At 40.5% G+C, this 19,127-nt stretch overlaps 2 protein-coding genes across 2 annotated transcripts; one reads left to right on the top strand and one right to left on the bottom strand.

Moving 5' to 3' along the window:
• Positions 1-4,128: 4,128 nt before the first annotated feature.
• LOC103990958 (homeobox-leucine zipper protein HOX32) lies at positions 4,129-10,698 on the top strand. Its single transcript, XM_009410276.3, has 18 exons — positions 4,129-4,863; positions 6,030-6,189; positions 6,598-6,710; positions 6,812-6,902; positions 6,982-7,077; positions 7,156-7,269; positions 7,366-7,449; positions 7,605-7,760; positions 7,837-7,911; positions 7,989-8,095; positions 8,189-8,381; positions 8,499-8,690; positions 8,784-8,864; positions 8,945-9,079; positions 9,248-9,576; positions 9,906-10,011; positions 10,144-10,293; positions 10,390-10,698. Exons 1-18 carry the CDS (start codon positions 4,631-4,633, stop codon positions 10,534-10,536), a joined length of 2,562 nt encoding a protein of 853 aa, XP_009408551.2. The 5' UTR covers positions 4,129-4,630; the 3' UTR covers positions 10,537-10,698.
• A 1,889-nt stretch (positions 10,699-12,587) lies between these two features.
• Positions 12,588-17,747, bottom strand: LOC135679812 (uncharacterized). The gene is made up of 7 exons (XM_065193796.1): positions 17,391-17,747; positions 16,242-16,389; positions 14,721-14,912; positions 13,716-13,844; positions 13,175-13,344; positions 12,912-13,042; positions 12,588-12,746 (listed from the first exon to the last, which is right to left on the bottom strand). Exons 1-7 carry the CDS (start codon positions 17,608-17,610, stop codon positions 12,669-12,671), a joined length of 1,068 nt encoding a protein of 355 aa, XP_065049868.1. The 5' UTR covers positions 17,611-17,747; the 3' UTR covers positions 12,588-12,668.
• Between the last annotated feature and the right edge of the window lie 1,380 nt (positions 17,748-19,127).

Below are 19,127 nucleotides of genomic sequence, written 5' to 3'. Positions count from 1 at the left end.
GCCACCACCCGTATGGGCGGTTCTGGACCCCATGACCCTCCTTAACGAGAGAGAGAGGGGGCTGTGAAAGGGACTGGACCTCCACACTTGCTAATCTGCAAAGATCTCGCAATGGATCTCGGAGCATGCATGCTTTATTAACTGCACCGCAAAGGCAGAGGGGGTCATCCCCCCATTTACTGCTCTTCTCTTTTTGTGAAGTAAAAGGTGGAGGGGAGACAAGGAAGGGGAGGCATGAGAAAAGTGGCATCAGCCCTCATCATGGCGGAAGGTAGACAGGAAGACAACCCTATGCGAGTTTCCATGCCCATTGACTCTCCCACCACCCATCATCACCCATTAATTGCTGCCGTTCTTCTTGTTGTCGTTGTTTGCTTCTGTAATTGATCATGTCTAACAAGAGTAGATGGATGATCAAAGGTTACTGTGCATGCATGTCAACCCTTGCAACATATAAATTCTCTGCGCTTTTGCTCTCCAATAGCTTTTCTTACATCCTTTCTCTTTTGTGAGTAAAGCTAATGACAAGCTTGGGAGTGAAGGCAAGGGTGTGGCCAACTCTCTCTCTCTCTCTCTCTCTATATATATATATATATATATATATATATATATATATATATATATGCTGTCACCAAGCAAAAAGGAATATATAAATGCAGGTGACTGTGAGTGTGTTTGATGATTGTATAACTCAGGTCATGACACCAAAGTGGCTTTTAAGGATCCTAGGGTTTAGGGTTAAGGATTTGAAAGCACATTACTGGCTCAAATTTGATCCACACTGTCATATTAGCTACTGCTTTGGAATGTGTTCTTCCATTCGCATGAATTGAGTGAGACTCTTCTCTTGGACTCGAAAGCATTTTAGTTTCTGATTACTACTTCTTTGCCTGTATGTGTTGTTAGGGTTAAGAAACATACAAGCAGAACATGCAACTAAGAAGAATCGTAGTATGACCTAAGTGAGATCTTCTCTTGGACTTCAAACCAGTATATGGTTCGAGACTTGACTTGTGACTCAGAAAATATTGGAAAACCAAGACATCCATCAGCATCCACTCCGATATCATCCAAGATTGAGTTTTGTTCATGCCTTTTCTTCTGTGTGAGCTGTTATGAGCTTGCAACATCACAGTTTCAATTCAGAAAACACATATCCATGGACTTGTAGCAATGTATGATCTCATTTCCAGCTCTTATAATTACCATTTGAACTGATGACTCAATCAACATGATTGATGATGTATATATTGATATAATACACTGATGGAGAAATTTTTGACTGGTTTTTAGAACCATAAAGATGTGATGTAGAGCCTGCAAAAAGGGCTCTATCATGAGTTGTCTCCTAACCCTAGCTCCAACTATACTACCAATTCTTTGTGCACCAATCAACTTATTTCAAGGACCCACTAATTATTCTAGTGGTAAAGTGGCAAGAACAGCTTCTATGGAACATGGATATTTGGTCCAACCATGCCAGCTTAATCAAGCCCCCCCTGCAAAAAAATTGCATAAGATTGTTTGCAACAGTCCTGCATGAAATGCAGTAGATTGGAAACACAAAACAATGTGTATCAGTACAACTCTTCATCTCAAATAGTCTGACAGAGTGGTTTTAGTTTTAGGTTAGTTCATCAAGAACATTCAACTTGTGACACTATTTGCTCTATGAACCAGCACTTGTAATGGATGGATGTTCAGGTGGACAACTATAGGCTTTGATTGATTCATCTACAAACTATATACAGCAAAGTTTTTTGTGTATTATTATTATTATTATTATTATTGCATTGGTGCATGCAACATCACCTACATACTAATTGTGTGATGGGAAGATATATTTCAGGACCACTTCATGCATGGTTGTAACATTTGCTGATAGCTGCCATAACAGAGGGGAGGTGGCAAAACAACTCATGCAGAAAGTGAAGCAATAATGAAAGCTTCTCATTGTTCTTTTTGAGTTTTTGAGGAGAAGGCCTCAGAGATTGAACATTTAGTTCATCATTCTAATGGTTCTCTCATCCCAAATTATTAGGAAGATCAACACAGGCATTGGCATGATAACTAGACATTACTACAATCTGGCAGCTGAAGTTGATTGATCATAGGTCAAGTTTTCGTACATATAGATTAGGTTGAAATTTTAAATGGTTAATCGTGTGGAACATATCCACCCTCTCATATTCTCCCAATCGAATTCTTCAAGCACAGTTCATGTTCCTTGTACCTACACCATTCAAAACGATTCACATTGCATGAAAAGGGAAGAGTCTCAAACTCATGATGCAAACACATACTAATGCTATCCATGATAGACAAGCTTCAAACATATGATTATTCCTGCATGGCGATTAATGATACAACAAACATTCACTGCACATGCCGCCATGAAGAAGATGTCTATTGCTGAACCAACAGAAGAAGGAAGGAGATGCAAAAGGGCTGCTTGATGTAAATGATAATGATTCATCTACATGGATTGCTGTTTTCTTATTTGTTCTGGATTGGACATCACAGATCACTAGCATCGGTGAGCATTAGATCTTTACTTCAGTCATGACAAAGAAGAGTGTGAGCCAGGTTGCTTGAGTGAGCCTTCTTCAAGATCATGAATGAATCATCAAAGATTCCATGAATGAAATATGTTGTGCCCAATCTTACATATAGCACTTGCTATCTATAATTGCTTTGCCTGATAAATCAATCCCCTGCTTGGAAACCACTCAAACAAAAATGCAGATCAAATATAAGGATATGAATCCTGCTACTATAGATTCAGTGGAATTCATAATCCCAAAGTTTCATGTTTTGATATCAGACAAGAATACTTTTTTTTTTCCTTTCAGTTCTTTGGCTCAGAAACAAGTCTGGTGACCTTTTATAAATTAATTTTGTTTGTGAAATTTTGTGACAGAGAAATATGTGTCTTCAAATCAACAATGGCAATCTTATGAGGATTTTAAAAACATAAATGATATTGGCACCACCTCAACTTTCATCCTTTCTATCCAAAAAATGAAGAGAGTAAAATCTGTTGTCTGCGTCTTGATCTCTCATGTATAATTTTGACAGCACAAGGTTTAGAGTTCTCTGTTTTTTACTCCAAAAAAAAAATAATCTATGTTACTTTTGCAATATAGATATTGTTGACTTTTTAGCACAATTTGCTAGTCAATCAATAAATTGATTTTATTTTCTTAATACATATTTGATTCTATAGTTATCATAAAAATTAAGATAGTAGTATATATATCTCTAATTACATTTATCAAAAGGAGGACTTTTGTCTTTTTGCCTATGAAATATGTATCTTTTGCACCCTTAGCTTTCCTCATTAGCACTAGCTCGATTAAATGATAATGTCAATAGGTCTATTCCTATGAGAATCTCTCTCTCTCTCTCTCTCTCTGTGTCTGTGTGGTCAAACAGAGATGAGAAATGGTGGGATTGCAGAGTAAAAGGCAGAACGCACACACACCCCTCTGCTGATGGCCGTGCAGTGATGGAAAAGGAGTTACTGCGGGCGGAAAATAAAAAGGCAAGCAAACTTAACTCGGGTCACTTTTGGGGGAACAGTGAGAGGGAGAAGACGAGGGAAAAGCTCGATGGCTCTCAGCAGCAGCAGTAGAGAGGCAAGACGACGGACAAAAGATCTCACAGCATTTGTTGCAGAGATTCGGGTAAAAGCCTCGTAATAATAACTGCGCTTGTCGTATTAATCTTAGCTTTCGAGCGTAGATTTTTTTTGTTGAGCAGTAGCGGTCATATATATCCTTGTTATCGTTCTCAAACTCACACTCACAAAGAGAACAGTACACAAATCCATCAGAAACATAGAAGATAGTAACACCAGCCGTCGAAGACTTCAGTCTTGGGTAAGCTCAGGTTTCAGATGGAGATGATGTGATACATGAATCTAGAGACGGGGGTAAAGCTAGAGAGAGACGAAGGAGAAGGATGTTGTGCCCATCACAACATGCATCATGCTATTTATGCCTGCTGCTCCCACATACCAACATACCATCTCTTTCACCACTGACAGCACAAAGAACAGCCTCATCCTCCCTTGATTTGATATTTGAAGAATCCATTCTTCTCTCTCTCTCTCTCTCTCTCTCTCTGAGCATCGAAGGGAGAGAAAGCACTTTATGTTTTCCCTCCTCTTCCTCACAGAGACAGCTGCTGCCACTGCAGCAGGCCAAGCATTAGCAGCATAAACAACACGTCAAGACCCAAAACATGTACTTGGAAAGAATAGATGGCCTCTCACACTTTATTTAAGCCATTAAACTGAGAAGAAAGCATATGAAACGGGAGAGCACAGCCGCTCGCCCCCGGCTTTAAACTTCGAAGGGTTAGCAGCGCCAACCAAGGCGCCTCCTTTTCAGCTTCCTCTTCTTCCCCGCGTCCCGCCCTCTATCCGTAGTGCAATGGCTGCTTCGTGGGTGGAGAGGCAGATGGGGTTCCCCACGGCGGCGGCGGCGGCGGCGAGTTTTTGAGGTGCGGTGATGTGTCTCCTGCTGCCGAGGAGCCGGGAGAAAGGGAGGGCGGGAGGCTTCCGAGGGTGGTGAGTGCGTCGGGTGGGGAAAGATTGGATTTTTGAGGGATTTGCGTAGGGGAGGGGATGGCGATGGTTGCGAGCGGAAGGGAAGCGGGGAAGGGGCAGCAGGAAGCCGCGGCCGCGATGGACACGGGGAAGTACGTGAGGTACACGCCGGAGCAGGTGGAGGCGCTCGAGAGGGTATACAGCGAGTGCCCGAAGCCGAGCTCCCTGAGGCGGCAGCAGCTCGTACGGGAGTGTCCCATTCTCTCCAACATCGAGCCAAAGCAGATCAAGGTCTGGTTCCAGAACAGAAGGTAAAAGACCGACGGAAAGGGTCTCTTCTTTTTCTCTTCCCAAAGTTGGGTCTGGTGTCTTTAGGCAGCAATTGAGATTCATCGTAGCTGTTTCATCGGTTCACTTTGTAGAAATTGATACTTTGAGAAATGATTAGTAGAAAATTTGAATCATTTGAGACACTGGTGGGGATATAACTCGAAATTTTTTTTTTCACCTTTGGTATTCCATCTATCTTATGCTCGATCCTATAATGTTCGTGGCTTAGCATTATTGCATTTGTGTCGTTTTTAGCATTTTTAGTGGATTCTTTTCGTGTATTTGAAATATCGGGTTTTCTATTTGGTTTTTTTGTTGTAGCCAATGTTTTGCAAGATGATAACATATCGTTCCATACTGTTTGTTTTATTTTTCCTATTGACATTCAGAATCAAATATGCTTCTTTTTCTTTATCTTATTCTTTTTTGGCTCTTTCTGGTAATCCTCAGTGAGATTCTGAGGATTTTGAATCTGGTTGTCTAACAATAGAGTTGCTTTTGTGCCAAAAGTGGCCTTTTGTCTTGGTCTTTAAAGATCTTGCTCTGTTTGAGATCACTATACGGATTTTGCTAATGATCATGTGAAGGATTATGTTTTTCCTTAATGTGTTTAGAGTGTAGTTTACATGTTGCTCGATCGGTTTCAGATTCTGCAATTTTCTGTTGTTTCTGAGTTTTTGGTTGTAAAGTTTCTATTTTTTGCTTCCTAGGCTTGAATTTGGAAGCCAAGGTAATAATTTTGGTTAAGGGTTCATATTAATGTATGATAATTACTACCTCCCGAAGTGAAGGCCACTGAACCTTCGAAGACCTTTTTGTAGTCGCAAACTATAAATAAATTGACACTGCATTAATGGGAAAAGTAGTAGTTCTTATTTCTGTCAAATTTAATTTAGGAGGCTATACATTTATAATTTTATCAAGGCAGCGTACCTACAAATGACAATCTCTTTGAAACCAACCTTCAATCTTAAGTGATTAGATTCTTAACATCTTAATCTCTTCTTGTAACTGTATTGTCTGATGATGTCCAATAGTTTAGAATTTAGATTTGATTTACAGAATGTCATATTAACTCGAATTAGTGTAATACTATAATGCTGGTCTTTGTATTAATTTGTAGCATTCATTATCTTCCTTCTTGTAGATGCCGAGAGAAGCAGAGGAAGGAAGCCTTTCGTCTCCAAACAGTTAACCGCAAGCTGAATGCCATGAACAAGCTGTTGATGGAGGAAAATGATCGTCTGCAGAAGCAGGTGTCCGAACTTGTTTATGAGAATGGCTATATGCGACAGCAACTGCACAATGTGAGTGTCCATGTTGTTTGTGCTCTTTTTCCGGAAATGGAAGCAATCCAAAATATAATTAGTATTACATAGAGCAATTCTCTCATGTTTTCTTCTGAATCTTGGTTTTCCAGGACTCAAAGACTGCAGTGCTTTTACTTTAATAAATTAATATAAGCTATGCTACCTGCTTGGTCAAATGCTCCCCAATATCTATGCTTAACAAGCGAAGATCTGCATTTGAATATGTTATATGAGCCAGCCAGTTCTGATATATGCTTTCATCACTTTGAACTCTTTGCTTTAGAGTGGAATGTTATGATTACGAGTTTATGTTTCATGTTCCATGTTAATTTCAGAATTTTACGTAGAATCTTTCATGATTTACAATGCTTGTTTGGATCTTACTTCTAGTTAATGGATATACAGGCATCTGTAGCCACCACCGACACCAGCTGTGAATCTGTAGTCACAAGTGGTCAGCACCAACGTCAACAAAACCCAACACCTCAGCATCCTCAAAGGGATGCTAACCCAGCTGGGTAATCAGACTTCCTTGTTGTGATGGCTCTAGCTTAGATTGCTTTCGTCGGCTGTTTTCTGTTAACGCGTCATGCTTTGTGTTGGGACATTTCTACTACAGTCTCCTTGCAATCGCTGAGGAGACATTGGCAGAGTTCTTGTCGAAGGCTACTGGAACTGCCATCGATTGGGTTCAGATGGTTGGGATGAAGGTAATATTTTGATCGACTTCTTATCTTGTGTTGACCAATTCCATTCAGATTGCATGATGATTTCTCATATATATTATAGCCTGGTCCGGATTCCATTGGAATCGTTGCTGTTTCCCATAATTGTAGTGGGGTAGCAGCTCGAGCTTGTGGCCTTGTGAGTCTGGAACCCACAAAGGTTAGGCACTTACTGAATTCTCTCTGCAGTTATGTTCTTTTCATGTTATGCAATTCATGGATTTGCTGGGTCTCTTAGGTTGCAGAGATACTTAAAGATCGTCCAGCTTGGTATCGTGATTGCCGTTGCATTGATGTGCTTACTGTAATTCCCACTAGTAATGGAGGGAATATAGAACTTATATACATGCAAGTATGTTTTGTATTTTCGTATGAATTTCATTATAGTTGTTCATCTTTTTCCGTGTTTCTAATATTTGACTTTTTGTTTTCAATCTCTTGTTATCAGACATATGCACCTACCACTTTGGCAGCAGCACGTGACTTTTGGACTCTGAGATATACTAGAGGTTTAGAAGATGGCAGCCTTGTGGTATGAGTTGTGCATCGTTTATGCATTGATAGTTTTTCATACCTCATTAGGTGTTTTACCCGTGGCCCTCAAATGTGTGCCAACACATTTAAATGATCATCAATTTTTTTCTTCCAAGTGATAGAAGACACATTAACTCAACATGTTTCTTCTAGATTTGTGAGAGATCTTTAACTCCTGCAACTGGTGGTCCGACTGGGCCTCCTTCTCCAAATTTCATAAGGGCTGAAATGCTTTCCAGTGGATATCTAATCCGACCATGTGAGGGTGGTGGCTCAATGATTCACATTGTTGATCATGTTGATTTAGATGTGAGTTCCAGGTGCTTTCTACACTTCTTGAGGTTCATTTTTCCATATTTTACCGACAATATCTTTGATGCTTCAGGCATGGAGTGTACCTGAGGTTCTTAGACCCTTGTATGAATCACCAAAATTTCTGGCCCAGAAAATGACAATTGCTGTAAGCCTTATTACTCGTTATTATGCATTTCAGTCATCGTAGACCGACCGCTAGTTACACTTTTGTCATTTTTCCAGGCACTTCACCACCTAAGACAAATTGCTCAAGAAACCAGTGGTGAAGTTCCATATGGTGGGGGTCGACAACCTGCTGTATTAAGGACCTTCAGTCAAAGACTGAGCAGGTCATTGGCGGCTTTGTCAATATGTTTGACTTGAGCCTTTTTTTTTTCCACGGTAGGTTTATGTATTTAACACAATGTGCTGGGTGCATGCAGAGGTTTCAATGATGCTGTGAATGGATTTGCTGATGATGGTTGGTTATTACTGGGCAGCGATGGTGTTGAGGATGTGACAATTGCTATAAATTCTTCCTCAAATAAACTTATTGGGTCTCATGTGAACTCTTCAGCATTGTTTTCAACCGTAGGAGGTGGTGTTCTATGTGCAAAAGCATCAATGTTGCTGCAGGTCTAACCTTTGCCTTTTAAGCAGAAGATTTCCATCACTATGCAGGAATGTCTTCTAAAACATATGCTTTCTTGTTCAGTTCTAATCCTAGTCCTCAAACGCTATTTTTTCATGTAGAATGTGCCGCCTGCTATATTGGTTCGGTTTTTAAGGGAGCATAGATCAGAATGGGCTGATTGTGGTGTTGATGCTTATTCTGCCGCATCATTGAGAACAAGCCCATATGCAGTCCCTGGTGTTAGGACTAGCAGTGGGTTATCGGGGAGTCAGGTGATCCTTCCTCTCGCGCATACTCTGGAGCTTGAAGAGGTAGTTTATTTTTTAATGCTAAGAAGCAGTATCTTGGATTATTCATTGATGTTTTCTTTTACTCATGTATTGCACTAATGTCCTTGAATATAGTTCTTGGAGGTGATCAAACTCGAGGGTCATGTTTTTAACCAAGATGATGTCATTTTGTCGAGGGATGTGTACTTGTTACAGGTTTGTCTTGTGTAAGTTATTCCTCAGTATCTGGCTTTAGTGTTTTGGCTGAATGATTAATGCTTTCCATGCCATGGCAGCTTTGCAGCAGAGTTGATGAGGATGCTGTTGGTGCTTGTGCTCAGCTTGTTTTTGCACCCATTGATGAATCCTTTGCTGATGATGTTCCTTTGCTACCCTCAGGCTTCCGTGTTATACCACTGGAACCTAAAACAGTTGTGTGCCTTAACAGTATAGTGTCTTTAAAAAATTATGGTGATTGGTTCTTGTTTTGCTTTTATGGCTGTTCTTTTTAGCTAGATACGATTTGCACATTTATCATGTAATTAAAGTTTCCACCACACCTCTGATTCTTACGTACAGCTTGTCTGCCAATGCTGCAGGATTCTCCTGTTGCTTCACGAACCCTCGATTTGGCATCCACGTTAGAGATTGGATCTGGTGCTGCATCACGCTCTGTTAATGAGACAGCTTCAAGTTCATACAACCTGCGGTCAGTCCTCACGATAGCCTTCCAGTTCACATACGAGAATCATCTCCAAGATAATGTTGCAGCAATGGCCCGGCAATATGTTAGAAGCGTGGTTGCGTCAGTGCAGAGAGTTGCTATGGCAATTGCACCTCGACCCAGCGGTCAGATTGGAGTCGAGCATTTACCGCAAGGTTTTCCTGAAGCTGACACGCTGGCACGTTGGATTTCTCAGAGCTACAGGTAACCTCATCAATACTTGCATGTACTTCTGCATTTTGTTACCTTCCTGCCTATGATCCATTGAGAAATTGTGAGTTGGACTTTACGCCTTCTTGCACTCCAACTTTTTTTTATCACAAATGCAGAAGTTGGACTTCATGGCTACATATTATCCTGCTTTCTTATCTCATATATTCAACTTATTCCTCTTGAAAATTGTTATAATTATTTGTGCAAAAGCGATATAATGTATATGTTGAATTAGTAGTTATTGAACATCATGACAAACTTACTTACCTGTAGATTTCTGATGTGTGTTATCTGCTAATGAATCATCTTTGGTTCTTTAGGGCTCATACTGGACTAGAGATCCTCCGTGAGGGCTCACAAACTAGTGATTCATTGCTGAAACTGTTGTGGCATCATTCGGATGCAATTGTGTGTTGTTCTTTGAAGGCAAGATTTCGTATATTTGCGTCTTTGTTACATGCTTTCAGAACACCTGACTATAATATATGTTCTGTATTTATGTGACCATACTCGAGACATAAGAATACGTCTATGACAGGAATGTTCATTCTTTTGCAGGGTTCTCCTGTTTTTACCTTCTCCAATCAAGCTGGTCTTGATATGCTGGAAACTACGCTGATCGCTCTTCAAGACATTACGCTGGAGAAGACTCTTGATGATGGTGGTCGGAAGCTTCTTTGTTCGGAATTCCCCAAGATCATGCAGCAGGTAATTAGTAAACAAGTGCAGCTATTGTTTTGCTCGTTGCTGCGCATGTTTCTATACATACTTGCTGAAACCTGTGCATCTCTCGTCAACCTGCAGGGCTTTTCCTATCTTCCTGCTGGTATCTGCCTGTCGAGCATGGGGAGGCCGGTGTCGTATGAACAAGCCGTGGCATGGAAGGTCCTGAATGACGATGATTCACCCCATTGTCTTGCTTTCATGTTTCTGAACTGGTCTTTTGTTTGAATGCCCTGAGCAATTCTAGCCCTTCTGTGATCCCACTTAGCTAGGGGTGGATGCAACTTTAGAACTCATCCCTTTTGCTTAAGTTACAGTTTCTAAAGAACTGCCAAGAAACATGTCAGCTTCAAGTGATCTTAATCCATGAATTCTGCTTATTATGCTTTATATTTCTTGTTTCTTTTTCTAGCTAGATTCATCCGACCTGGTGAAATCATTTGAATGGTGTTTTCTTTTCCTTTTGCTTTAATAACTGTGCTTGGAGCAGTTGAATGCAAATTGACGTATCACCGAGCGAGCACCGAACCGAGAGATCGGTCGCCGTCGATGGAAGAGGATGATGATTCATGCCAGGATTTTACTGGTATTCACGTTCATTTTGTACTGTTAAATGTGTCTTTCAAGATGCAGCAGGTTCTTCATCATTTTGTCTCCTGAGAGCTGCTGTGTCTACAGAATCAAACAACAATCGCATTCATCATTCTTCATGTAGATCTACAGGTTACAGTAAATGAGCAAAATCTGCTCTTGGATCTACCGGGGAGGGTTTGGGAACCATTTACGAGCACATTGAATCGAAGCTGCCCTTTGAACCTGCGAAGGGTTTACGCTTGCAGATGACGAAAAGACCGCTGTCACCTGCAGGTTGCCTCCCCCGCCCCATGCACGCGATGCTGCAGCAGAAAACCCCATCACGAGTGCCGGTCTTTTCGCTTGCTGTCACATCGCGAGGACCGGCGTCGCATCAGCGGCCGTTGACGGCTTCGATGCGATGGGATGTGATGTGATGTGACATGATGTGATGTGACGAGCAGCGCCGGTGGTGGCCTTTGTTGTCGTCGAGCCCTCGTCGCCATCGCTCCGCAGCGAGCACTAAAAGCCATCCGAGCCGTACTCGTACGTCTTCCACCTCACGAAATGTGGGACCCACGTGTTGGGTGATCTCTCCGACCACTCACGAGGCGGGTAGGCAAATGGTGAGGCGAAAGGCGTTTCGGTCCGTGGCTTGTGGGGTGAGACGGGTGTGAGATATCCTCACGAGCCGCCGGCGGCGAAATCAGACGGTTAGCGACGTCCCGTTGATTTTGCGGACGGCTGAGATGGTACGGATCACACGGGACGAGGATAAAAAGGAAAAGAAATTAATTCTACCCTTTCCGCAGACGGCAAAATCTTACCAACTCGGCCCGGTCGGGAATCTCACGACGGATCTCGGCCTGTCATTTGAGTGGGACCCTTCGCAGCGCGCTCGTCGACCGTACACGTTTCGCCACCGCATAAGACCTCGTGCTTGTCCCCCTCAAAAGCCACACCATTCTCCCCCGTCCTCCGTCATCGAGACGGCAGCAGCGCGGCAGGCACGCGTATCACGCCTTCCCCTATCACTACAACCACCCTTTCCTTTTTCATTTAATTACGGTGTCACCATTGCCGCCCATCATGTCGCGACCATCATGCATGCATGCTATGCGCTGGTCATTGGTCAAAGGTAAGTGCTTCGTGCTACGATTTATGTTACGACCAAAGAACGCGGCGTAGCAACATCGAGAGCCACGTCCTCCCGTCGTCGTCAAAGGCGCGCCGCGGAGCAGCGCTTAGCTCTGCTCTCGATGGGAGCGCTTTATGGCTTTTGGTTGTGTTACGGCACCAAGATCTCGGTGAGCTGCGGCGGATCTTTCAGCCGCAGATCGATGGCTCCTCGGATCGGTGATGGGCGGCGGGAGGATGAGCACCTGGCAGGGGCTGGCGGGGATCCCGGTGGCCTAACGGGGGCAGGGAAGGCCAGGACTTCAAGAGTAGCAATGCTACGGTCCGACTACAATGTCAAAGATTTGACCGGCAGCAGGGTAGATGGAGGAATCCGAGTCGATTCGATTCATAATTGGTGATGAATTCGTATCTTCTTGATCGAGAGTTCAAGAAAAGAGGGAGCTTGTCTCCTCTTGTTTGCCATTACTGCAGCTGCTGCATAAAGACACACTCAGCTGTTAAGAACAATTCTCTCTTCTTTCGACTCTCTACATTTCTAAAGAAGAAACTGATGGGCGAGCTAAAGCTGCACTGCAGTTCGTATTTCGTGTTTGACCTTCTTACATGTGGTAATCAAATCTTAGGAATTCTACACCATGTTTGAACAATCACCTGCCATAATCACTGACTAGATTACTTATTACATGGTTCCAAGCCAATAGTGCTGCTCCAACGGCTGGTTCTACCTGCAGATTAGATTCGAGCATTGAGAGATCCATATCATGAATATAAGATCAATCAGGAACTGAAGTCGAAGTCCTATTTGTTTGATATCTCCATCGAACGACAAGAAGTCAGATCGCTGCTAGTTAATTTTGACCGTAAAGAAAATTTGCAGATAAATCACCAACCGTGGGACGAACTGGATGTGCTCCTGGATATATCTTTGTGATGCAATCTACGACTGCTTTCCCGATATCCCAACTCTTGTTTGCCTCAAGAACTCCTCCGACCATAACAAGTGGAAATGAATCTTTTCCATCTGCATCCAGTTCACAGAGCACCTTCAATCTACCTTAGAGCATCAGCTCAGTGAAGCAGGAGTCTTCTTACTCCTACCTCAAGGCACACCAATGAGTTATTGCGATGTTAGAAGTTAATCGAATCATTGTACCTTCACCACACAAGTCAAGCCTCTGAACAACAGCTTTGACACTGGAAGTCAACTCTAAGACTGTATCATGTAGAATTCTGTTTGCAACTTCGTCGCCAGCTTCAGCAGAAGATACTACTGCCGGGGACAGTTTTGCGATACGAGCCCAAGATGAATCCGCATAAGTCCACCTGTTTTAGCAAGTCGACAAAACACTGTCAATGCTAATTCATTGAGATCAGGTTTCATGGAAGTGGCACTCCTAAGAAGTAAATTCTTCTACACGATTAAGATAACTGGCAAACATGATCTAAAAGAATAATCTAATCGATCCAGAAAACTGTTTCTTTACTTAGTCCCCTTTTTTGGTTGTCCCATTCATGCGACTATTGTTTCTGAGGCTTGTGCAGTAATTAAACCGGCAACTTTTAGTTCTCAACATGAGACAAAATGATCTAAAAGGTCACAAATCTTTAGTCAAATTCTACGGAACTCCAGCATGTTTTTAGTCAAATCTTTAGGCAGAAGCAGGCCAAGAAGAACTGCAAGTGCGTAGAAATACCCGATAAGTTCATCTGGTGAAGAAAGACCAAGCATGCTGAGGATCCCATAAGTAAGGAATGTTGGAGGGCCACGTCCATCATGAGCTCTCATTATTGCTGTCAATGCTTTAGCGGCAATCCCGTATCCACTGTGCAACGCAAACAGCCAAACATAACTATATTTTCTTCCGAACAAAAACATGACACTAAGAAAGATATAATAACAACTTTTTGTTGATTAAAATCGCTTGCCAAAATAATCAATACTATTTTCATGCACAAAAATGAAATCATCTTTATACATAAGCGTAACTATCCGTATGATACGCTGACAAAACAAATGAAAGTTCTTACAGTTGCAAACTAGGCATTGCACAATTAAAGAATCCAATTTATATAAAGCTTGAAAAATCATCTCTAAATTCCCTTCCAAATATTTGTTAGCTAATAGCTCTGTGCACCAGCTACCAGTTGGTAAAACAAAAAGAACAGCCTCAATGGCCTGCTTATTGTGACAATGTCCTGTTTTTGTAATTAGTAGCTAGAATCCACAATATATGAAGGAACCCTTGTTGTTCACTTGTCACCTGTGAATTTGAAGGGGAAAAAAATGGCATTTGTAAGTATCAACTAGGTAAGATACAATTATCTTGATCAACAAGAAATAACTGACTTTCATGCAGAAGTAACTGCAAGGCAAAAGGTTACTTTTCACGCCATAATTATGTTCAAGACATTTAATTTGACAAAAAAAATACACGGTAAAGATCATGTAGCCAACCTCGAATAGTTGGGACATCATGATTTTGGTGTTGTTATTGTTGTATTTGAATGTTAAATGTAACTGTTGCCTCTGATATGGTCAGATGATGTTTCTGGTGAGTATTAGGTGATCACACATAAAGAACTTCCTGTCTATTTAGTAGATCACAGGCTTCAGTAAGTTTCCATGAGATCCTCACATACAAATCATGCGGCTATACCATCATCCAGTGAATCAACGAACAATATGAGCAAAGACTAACCTTCCCCAGTCACCCAAGATGGGTCCTGCTCCGGCTGCTCGAGCTTCTCTTCCATCTTCTGTGAACCCATAAGCAATTGTACCTGTACCGGCAATCAATACACAGCCATGGAGCTTGCCCATGGTTCCGCTTGCCAAAGCCGCAACAGCATCATTTTCTACAAATAACTTGACACGCACTGGGAATATGTTTCTAAAAGAAGGAAATTAAAAGATCAGCACATCGTTACCACTTCAGCTAATTCTAAAAGCATTACAAAGTAGAGAAGGTAATGGCAAACTATCTACTGAACAACAAGATGTCGAGAATTGAGATTGTAAAAGCTTGATTTTATTTCAGCTATTAATTATTTCAAAGTAGAAAAGCTTTGATTAAGAAATCAGAATAATCATCAGATATCAATGTGATAAAGTATCCAACAAGCCAAAAACTATGCCTTCATTAAATATTCATGAAGAAAGAAAATAAAGAAGCAGAAGCAGAAAACAAATCTTTTTCATATGAGGTTCTTCATGCTAATAATGGCAAACAGTCGGCACACAAACATTTGCCAAATTAAGTTTCATCATATGATATAGAAAATTGGTTTTTTTTAATCCATTCACAATTTCAGAACTCAGCCAATTCACCTCGTTCTTGCATTCTGTTCATCTGTCTTCTTCTATCATGATATCAGTGTTTTAAAGATCAGCAGTGTAAATCCTCTGATTACCTCTTAGAGAAACATTAGCACAAGTAGAGTAACATCTTGAGGGCTAGACAAGAAAATAATCTGATGTCCTAACAATATCATGGATGCATCAGAATGTGGTTATTGCAGACATATTCATCAGGCACAGAAGGTACTCTAAGCCAGGGGAGTCTAGATGATCAATTTCAACTTTCAATTATAAGATCAAATGAGCAAGGCAAGATGTGCGTCAGCACTGCATGGATACAGAACTTAGTTTGTGGAATCGTCCGATTTAATGATCCTATTTTGAGCAATTTTTTGGCCTTATGGTTTGATATTGACCATGTTGCCAGTAACCGATGTTACGGAAGTTACACTCACATAGATAGTATGAGAAGAGAAAATCAACAAAATTTCAGAATGATAGTAAATCCGATTATTAGATCAGTCCAGATTGACTAAACTATTCCTTATTCCAGTTCCTGAGTAATTAAGCACCACTAAGAGCTGCCATGAAGGAAAGGAGATATATGACTCAAGTGTCCCCAGTAAACTTCATGAACTTGACAAACATGACAAACACCTCTGTAATTTTTATGGCATAAAATTCAATCACAATCTAAAATTTATGTTTGATGCGAACAGCAGGTTAGCACATTTTCACTCCAACTCCATGCAAAATACTATCAGCATGTCGAAAATAATGAAACTGAATACAAGTTCCTCATATAACTAATGTAAAGCTTTAGAACTAAATCCACTAATCAGGCCATGATGTATATTAATTAGAATAAAGAAACAGTACATTAGACAGAAAGAAAATTTCACAATAAATGAGATTGACAAACCTGAGCCAATCAAGTATTCTTTCTTGATCGCTAGGATGATTGACACCAGCTAAGGCTAAGCAAACAGCACGAACAGCAGAACGATTAGAACCGGCCTTCAGAAGGGCTTCAGCCATGACCTTCTCTATTGTTTCCTTAGCTGCACTTTCTAAATGATAGCAAAAAAGAAGGTAAATACCAAAAGTAAGAAGTTATCATGGAACAACAAAGAGAAATCAACCCTTTCCCACACATTGTAGAAAACCGTAAGATTGCATATTCAGATTGTCTGATCAAGCAAATATAAGTCATTTTATTCAGTTATCAAAGATGACAAGGATTTTACTTGAACTTGAATAGATTTAAAGTTTGTAGGTATATTTAATAGGTCAAAAACCATGGATAATTAGTCAGTGGGAGAAAAATATATGTGACATAAATCATTGTGGCCAATCCCTTCTTTCTAACATCACCTTTAAAATTGCAGCTCTCTTGTTTCATTTGAATGTTCTCGCATACTCTTACGATGTGAATAGACACACTAACCCATGGAAATAACGTTTAATCTACATCTCCTATTAACAGCCTACTCAAGTTGATCTTCTTTACTAAAGAGCTAAATCGAAATTAGCGTTGATCATATTGACTATCAAAATTCGTAGTAAAAAAGATGAAACAATTGAGCATGAAGCATCTTAGCATTTCTTAAAGAACTTTCAGTTATCAGGACAGTAAGCAAGAGAATATGCTTTTTTTCTTTTTTCAAGAAAAAAATATTACTTTAAATAACGAATATATCCTCTGTTTTGTTCATCAGAACATCAAAGACTTGAAGAATAGAACAAATTTTATATGTTGTCCCCTTGTCAAAGAAAATTACATTTGCCAAAAAAACCAAGAACAAAATTCTATTAGGGAGCAAGCAAAACTGATTCCTTATACCCATATGAAGATTAATTGATTCGATTACCAAAATGCAGTAAAGGAGGCACCTTTCTACTGGTTCTGCAAAAGAGTAGAAGAAATCGAAGAAAGAAAATTTGATCTTTCACCAGATTAAAGGTGAATATAGACGATAATGCCATAAGGAACCGTTGTGAAGCTCATAAATACAATAAAGGCGGAATCTTTGACAACTCCTCAGCACGAGAGAGAGAGAGAGAGAGGTACCTCCGACGGAGTTGTGGTTGGAGAAGCCGGCGACGGCGCGGGCGAGGACAGGGAACGGGTTAGGGAGGCGGCCGGCGAAGGAGGGCAAGGCAGCGGATATACACACGCAGACTGTGGCGGCGGCACCGCCGTCGAGGCCGAGGATGACGTCGGCCCTATCCCTGCTCACCGGCGTCTCCATCTCAAAGTCCCACACCTCGCCGTTCCTGTATCTCTTCATCGTCACCCTCCGCAGCTTCTGTCCTTGCCGCAAGATGCAGCCTTTGACCTCCCGCTCTCTTCAACTCACTCTCCTCCTCCTACTCAACCAATTAAGCCAGAGGAGAAAGCCTTCATTCTTCTTATATGGAGCTCGTTGTTTGTGGTCGGCAAAAGTGCCAAAGAGTAGGAGTTTCGGAGCAAAAAGACAAATCGCTGGGAAGAGTCAGCACCTCCACCGCCGCCAGGAATGGAATCGACTTAATCGTGAGGATAAGATTGACGCTCTGATTCAAGCTCTGAAACTAAATCAAATGAAGAACAAGGATTAAACTGCTCATTCCATGCAAAAGGTACGTGAATTAGGGAGCAATTTGCATGAGACTTTTTCACCATGATTATTACAAGCACATTGTCAAATAAGATACAGAACACATGGAGATGGAGATCTACCGAGAAGAAGGGTGGGATCGCCACATGGCAAAGTGAGGTTGGAAGACCTGCATGATGTTTCTTGATGGAGACGTGAAACATAAGGAAATCTGCCGGCCTTTCACTTTGCTCACAATCACGTAGATAGGAAGAGTATTCTGTGTCATTCATGCTTGTTTAGTTGGATTGTTAACTCTCTGGTTTAGCTAGATTTTGTCTTATTTGTTTGTATGCATCATGTGATGTAACCTAAAAATATTAATTATTTCCTTAATCACCAAAGCTTAAAATGCATTTGTAATGAATCCATATGTATCATCAAATGTATTGAATCTTTTGCCATCTGCAGTCCTGAGTTAAAGCTGTGTCTCATATTCTCTATTCAAGAGTTCGACAAGAGTCGAGTTGGAATGTCACTCGACCGAAATATTAGTGATACATAAATGTCTCTAAATACATAAAAAAGAATTCTCCAAATACTTCCATTTTGATCTGTTGAGGATTGTCCAATGTGTTGGTGCCATTTGTTGAGGTCATAAGCGGAGACGTCCAAAATGACAAACATAAAGCAAACAAGCAGGAATAGACAAAAGAAAGCCAATTGTCTCAATCAGTGATGCAAGTTGTCGGGTAATTTCTTGAGTCAACCTTATTCATAAATATATTTATATATTTGATTTCCTTCATCTCAGAATTAATTTATATATTTACTTGTGATTAAAATAATTTATATATTTTTAAAAACATAACATATAAATTCATCCCGTAAAATCTAAATTAATAAATCTTAAAAACAACTTACGTGAAACATTTGAAAAAAAGATGTAAAAGACAAGTAACCATGAAAATAATTATGTAAAAGGTACGTAATTGAAGTGATTCATATTTTTAAATTTATATATATTATTTAATTTAAAAAAAAATTATATATATATATTATTATATTAATAATTTATTATGAATCAACGTATAGAATCTATGTTAATTCAAACTTAAAAATTAAAATAGATTTTAACCCTTATTTTTTGTTTCCATGACTGATTTGAATATCGAACAGACTACAACTTCGTATTTTTTTTTATATAAGTTAGCATTTTTACACACATG

This window comes from Musa acuminata, chromosome BXJ1-7 (assembly GCF_036884655.1).
Source record: "Musa acuminata AAA Group cultivar baxijiao chromosome BXJ1-7, Cavendish_Baxijiao_AAA, whole genome shotgun sequence".
Taxonomy (NCBI): domain Eukaryota; kingdom Viridiplantae; phylum Streptophyta; class Magnoliopsida; order Zingiberales; family Musaceae; genus Musa; species Musa acuminata.
The sequence above is the reverse complement of the archived record's forward strand: the minus strand, read 5'-3'. Positions and strand labels throughout refer to the sequence as shown.

Excerpts from the sequence above, each read along its gene's own strand:
- LOC103990958 (XM_009410276.3), top strand. The coding sequence starts at position 4,631 with ATGGCGATGGTTGCGAGCGGAAGGGAAGCGGGGAAGGGGCAGCAGGAA. Across the intron at positions 7,270-7,365 it reads TAGAACTTATATACATGCAA|ACATATGCACCTACCACTTT; the intron begins GTATGTTTTGTA and ends TCTTGTTATCAG. Across the intron at positions 8,691-8,783 it reads ATACTCTGGAGCTTGAAGAG|TTCTTGGAGGTGATCAAACT; the intron begins GTAGTTTATTTT and ends CCTTGAATATAG.
- LOC135679812 (XM_065193796.1), bottom strand. The coding sequence starts at position 17,610 with ATGAAGAGATACAGGAACGGCGAGGTGTGGGACTTTGAGATGGAGACG. Across the intron at positions 16,390-17,390 it reads CAACCACAACTCCGTCGGAG|AAAGTGCAGCTAAGGAAACA; the intron begins GTACCTCTCTCT and ends GCTATCATTTAG. Across the intron at positions 13,345-13,715 it reads TCACCAGATGAACTTATCGG|GTGGACTTATGCGGATTCAT; the intron begins GTATTTCTACGC and ends TTGCTAAAACAG.